The 6019-nt window shown below is 34.8% G+C and overlaps 1 protein-coding gene across 1 annotated transcript in view; it reads left to right on the top strand.

Moving 5' to 3' along the window:
* The first annotated feature begins 3610 nt into the window (after positions 1–3610).
* Positions 3611–6019, top strand: part of LOC129005150 (dyslexia-associated protein KIAA0319-like) — a 47623-nt gene continuing 45214 nt past the window's right edge. Inside the window, exons 1-2 of the mRNA XM_054433968.1 lie at positions 3611–3651; positions 4502–4771. Of these exons, the coding sequence (XP_054289943.1) occupies positions 4505–4771 (267 nt within the window). The 5' untranslated portion in view covers positions 3611–3651; positions 4502–4504. The remainder of the gene's footprint in view (positions 3652–4501; positions 4772–6019) is intronic.

Here is a 6019-nt window from a genome sequence, read left to right as displayed (position 1 = left end):
AAAATCACACTTTGACTGGAATACTCGTCTTTCTAGGTATGAGTTTTATTGATAGGTAAATATCATAGGTTGGATAACCATTAGATGTAACTGGTTTTATTTTGTTGCTGTAAGTTTGTTTCCTTTTTAAAATCAGAACTTTTCTTTAAATGTATGGAAATAAAATTAAGTAACAATTTAGTTCCAGTAACAATTTAACTACTGATTAAATCAGTAATTATCACGAGGAATATAGTAATATTTTTATGTGTTAAATATAGTAGGCTTATACATACAAATGTTAACACTTTTGTTAGTAAAAAATTGACTACAGAGTAAATTACATTCCAGCAGCTTTCAAACTATTTAGGTATGTAGATTTAAAATGAGAAAGAGGAAGGATCTATAAAATCATATGCTTTACCTCTACCGAGTTTCTACGCCCAGCCGTTCTCTCAAAATAGCTGTGACAAAGAAAAACAGTTTCAAATTATATAATTTGAAACGGTTTTTCTTTGTCATAGCTAAATTGAGAGAACGGCTGGGCGTAGAAACTCGGTAGAGGTGTCTAAAGAAAGGTCTTGGTCTGTAGATGAGCCATCAAAAGAGAAACGTGGTAAATTCCCTTGGAGATCTGCCCCAGTGGCCTTTGAATTCCCATCCCATGTTATTCTTATGGAGGAAAAACTGGGTTTTTGTCCCAGCTAATTTGAGAGAACGGCTGGGCGTAGAATCTTGGTAGGGGTCTCTAAAGAAAGGTCTTGGTCTATAGATGAGCCATCAAAAGAGGAACGAGGTAAATTCCCTTGGTGCTCTGCCCGAGAAGCCTTTAAAGTTGCCTCTTCAAATTTGTTTACCGTACCATATGCATAATTCTACACTAATTTTTAATGAAACGGCTGTTAATATTTAAATTGTGATTTATTGAATTTTTCAAAATGAAGTACAGTATTTGCAATGGGTTTTTCTGATTTTAAAATTGATTTTATTCTGCATTGTGTCATGTTTTGCAATATAATGTTCTATTACCAAATCAGTGGATAATCCTAATATCACAGTAACTCTTAAAATTATTTCTTAAGGAGTTAACTTATATCTATTTTGTATGGCTTGGTTTCTGCCTTTTTTTACCACTTCTTGGAGATTGTACGTAGGTGATATTCTTTGGCGTATTGCATCTGTAGACGAAACTTGGGTTGGTGAAATTATTACAATCGAAAAAAGCGAGAAATCCTGGAAATTTGATATAGGCTAAAAATAAAACTGAATTAACAATATGCTACATTTCTTGAGCAATCATTGAAACAACCGATTTGCAAACAATGGAAACATAGAAAAAGTCATAGAAGAACACAACCAAGTAGAAGAAAAGAAATATTTTTTTTCATTTATAATCGTTATTATAGACAACCTAATGCGGCTATGAGAGGGAAAAATTTGTAGAAACACTAAAAAACAAGATCAGCATTTTGAGAAAAGATATAAGATATTTACAAAAGATTTTGATTATATCTAACTGTTGTGTAGATCGTGAGTATTTCCATAATCTTCGTGAGTCGCCTGTAATGCTTCGCAATTGCTCAAATTCGAGCAACAGGTACACTAGTATGGATGAGTTCAAAAAAATCTTATTTTTTAAACACTCAGGCTATTCAATCTCTAGCCCTGGCCCTGGCCCCACTCCTGGGCACTTGGACCATGCCATAAAGAAAATAATTGTGAAGAGGGAGAGAGTTTATGTTAACATTAATAAGATTTTTAAAAGTCTGAAGTCTCCACACATTTAGCAAAAAATATTAAAATGATTTTGCTCTACTTCATCCATCTATGAGCTGCTATACACATTGTGCTTTGTTTCCTTATTATGTTTAAGCAGCTGTCCCTTGATTACAGCTATTCAGAGACTATAAGGCCAGATGTTTGAGACAAAGCATTTTGTAAGGAATTTATTCACAACAATGATGTAGATAACTGATGTTCAAAATATTAAGGCAAAATAATTTAATTCCTTATTCCTACATTCCTTTTACAACCCATTTGAAGACGTTGAGCGTTCATAAAACCAGTAATACCCACCACAGCAAACCTGCAGACTAAGCGAATTTCCATTTGCCTGATTATATTATTTTCACTAAAATATCTTCTTAAAATGTAAAAATCTGTGTTTTTTTCATAAAAGAAATTTTGATAACTTAGTATAAAATAAACAAATTTGAAAAATCAAATCTGTTCCAAACAAGGATACTACAACAATGTATTTATTATTCATAAGAAAAACGTGGGAATTATATTTTATTTCGCCAAAAATTTACTTGGACCACGGCCACCTTTAACTACAGGCCGCGGCCTGGTAGAATTGACAACGTCGCAAGTGGTGTTGTCTAGCGCCAGACGTCCCATAAGATAACATGGCAGACAGGTGACACCAGCTCAATATTTCGCGTAGGTATTATTAATTAATATTAAAATTTATAAACATAAATTTATTGAAAGATTGAAAATAAAATTATATAGAATTGAAAACCAAAACAATATTTAAATTGAAAACCAATTTTTGTACTTTGAAAGTGGAGTCAATATTTTCATAGCCAAGCAACCAAGTTTTCATATTCTTATAAAATTCACAAATTACCATTAGCTGCATTCAAACAAAACAGCTGTTACAACCCTATATGCGATGTTGCCACTTCGAAGGCCGCGGCCTGGAGTCAGTAGCGGATCCAGAGGGGAAGCGACCCGAGCGACCACCCCCCCTTCGGGCATACATATTATTTTTTTGTACTGCATGTAATACAGTAGTGATTACCTATTGCCATTTTTTGAGGGAGTCCTACCACTGAACCCCCCAGACCCCCAGGTTTACCCCCCCCCCTTGAGACTGTTTTAGATCCACCACTGCCTGGAGTTAAAGGTGGCTGTGCTTGGACCCTTTTGGAAAAGAGCTCTTCATAATGCAGTTTTTTTTTTGCTTTCCCCGTATTGTTAGGGGTATACAACGCTTTAGTGTACTAACTAAATTTCGTTTATTAAGCTGTACAAAATGGTTTGGGAAGAAATTGCAAATTCTTATGTTTCAAAGGTTAAAAATGAGAAAACCATAATTTTTACCCCATAAAACTCCCGTTCCCATTGTCCGATCATGCTGGTTCGAAATAGGTTTTCACGATATTGTACCAATTTCATCAAAATCAAGGTGATTTTACTCAAGTTATCGTGGTAACAGACACACACACGTCATTATATAAGTGATTTTGAACGGACGGTGGGAACATCAAAATTAAAAAGTAAATCGGTCCCGAGTTTAGATCTCACCATGAGAGCCACTGCCTATCTAATTGAAAGTATCCTTAATTCATGACAAAGATTTCATGTTTCGTGCGCCACAAGTTACGTGATGAAAATTAAATAATTATGTAACTTAGTTAAGAATTTGCATGAAGTAATTCAATTAGTATAACAATTAGTTGGAAACTACAATAACCTATAGTATAACAATTAGTTGGACACTAAAAATCCCTTGTCCTCTTTTCAAATAAAAAAAATGTCTAGGCTCTTGTCGGCTGCTATTTTGCAAGGGCTTGCTTAAATTTTGTTTTGAGTTTGAGTCCGTTCCGTGTTTGTGATTGTGTGGTTTGGCATTTGAGATTTGACAGATGGGTTGATGTCAATATTGTAAGTGTTTCACAATTTATCCAAAATATAACATTTTAGATTTTGCTTTCTGACCCGAAATGTAATATAATTATATGAGCATCGTAACCTTTTATTGAAGATTGCATTTATAATCGGTTAGCATCTTAAATTGTGCCTATGTTACCAAATTCCACTTTTTGCTGTGTAAGCAGGTACCTAGCCTAGCTTACTTGCAGTTGTTACTAAACCCAACCCTTTAAAATTAAGTATTTTATTAGAAGCTTATCTAAAGTTAAATAAGGCAACCTGTAATTCTTCAGATTCCTCTATTATTCCTCAAGAGGACTTCTTAAAATTTAGTATGATGTCTAGACTATGGCTTTCTAACATGTTTATATGTTGCAGCTTGATGAGTACTGAGTAACCACTCTCATAAAATTAAGTGAAGCCTTATAATAAAATTAAGTTAAAATATATACATATATCCAGTCTTCTCTATAGTGATTAAGCTTTGTATTTTAGTTTAGAGGGCTTGTATCATTGACTATAACACTAGTAAGTGTGTATAGTCGACTAGTGTTGTCCTAGTCAATGCTTTTATGCATGGGATACCCTATGGAGTATCTAACTTACCTGGCTTTAGTTAGCATTGGCCTAACTGATTGAGCATTTCTTACTTAATAACTGCATGGCCATAAAGGCTTTTAAGTTAAATAAGTTAAGCTTACATAGATTTTTACATTCATAGGCAGATGGCCATGTAACTTAACTTACCTGTGGCCCTGAAGGAAAAGTAAGGAAACAAACATATAGGCCTAGTTAACCTACAAAATATATTCAACACCAGCTAATCTCAGCCTCCCTAAGTTTACGATAATTACTGTTCCAGAAGATGAGAGGTAGTGAGCAGCTTCAGTGGTTGCTGGGGTGGAACTTACTATTCTCTGTCGTCTCCCAGCTCGACCTAGACTCACCACAGTGGCGAGAATGTCCTCAGATGCTGCCCAAGGTCCTCGTTGGCTACGCGCCGCGTGGCAACGAGTCAGCTGGCGTCTACAAGAAGAGTCCTGAGGCAGTGACTATATCAAGTTGTGTGGCCCTGTGTTGTGAACAGCCGTCCTGCAACATTGTCTTTATGTTCAAGCAAACTTGTTTCCAAGTAAGATGATTGTTTAAACTTATTCAATATACAATTTTTATCACAAATTCAATAGGCTACCTGTATGATTTTAGTTGACAAAGAGATTCAGTTGAGATGGTCCCAAATACCTAGGTCTATATTGGTTTTTTATGCATACAGAACACACAGCATAGAAAGCTCTGCCTTCGGGTCATAGCATTATCACATAGCATCCTGCCACTGATGATTTTTCGATTTTAAACCCGCATCATCAGGTCAGAAGTCACATGCTTTTACTACAGCCACAGACTGTTTCAAATCTAAGTGTTATTTTTTAATAGCAGTTTAAGACTTTGTTTAGATAGGCTTATCGTAAATTATGGTTTATGAGATCTGTTTATCTGTGTAGCTTAGTACAATTTGTTATTTATTGGCAGAAAATATTGATGCTTAGTGTGAAGAAACTAGCCTATATTTTATTTAGGTAACCAAAATGAACAAATTAGGAACAGTATTTTATCTGATAATTTCAACAACTCATCTAAAAACAAAATGTAGGTAATAATAATAATAAATAATCAATTCATCTGATCTTTTAAACATTAAACATATGGTTAATTAATATCACCACATCTCTCTTTGTACATGCATATTCTTTTAATCGCTTTGTTTTGGTCTTCTTAGGAGTCTCTGACTTCTTTGAGAAGTGTCGTGGTTTAGTTGATCAGGTAGAGGAGGGATTGTTAGGCTGTTCGGTATATACACTTTCTTCTAATGGCAATAGTGTTAGATGCCATCAATTTCTTCTAAGCCGTCTCCCATTATTTAGTGTTACCGTACCCAATATGATCCTATGGGGATAAATGTATAATTTTGATGAGATTTCACTGTTAAAAAAAGGAAATATGAAATCTGTTGTTCAGTTTTCTTTATTTTTCAGGTCTCTAATCCAGACCTTATCTTCTTTTTCCAGAGGTTTTAGTTCACTTGCCATCTCCACATCTCCTGCTGTCAAAATTCCTCTTCATTCTCTCTTTTATGTGTTGTTGTTTTGTCAAAACCCAACCAAATCATTAGTTAGGGGCCTGTTGAATTTTTCAAAATCTTTCAATGATGGATGATTTGAACTCAATTTTCTCCCAGAAAGCAACTCTGCTGGAGACAGTCCCGATTCTAGCTTTGTTTTCAGGTAAAAACTAATAGGCTAACCCTATATTTGGATCTTTATTTTTCAACAATATTCTTTTGGCTATTGACACTGCAACCTCAGCACCTCCGTTTGCCTGA

This window comes from Macrosteles quadrilineatus, unplaced genomic scaffold (assembly GCF_028750875.1).
Source record: "Macrosteles quadrilineatus isolate MER2022 unplaced genomic scaffold, UCM_ALF_1.0 Scaffold_16__1_contigs__length_3527350, whole genome shotgun sequence".
NCBI lineage: Eukaryota > Metazoa > Arthropoda > Insecta > Hemiptera > Cicadellidae > Macrosteles > Macrosteles quadrilineatus.
The sequence above is the reverse complement of the archived record's forward strand: the minus strand, read 5'-3'. Positions and strand labels throughout refer to the sequence as shown.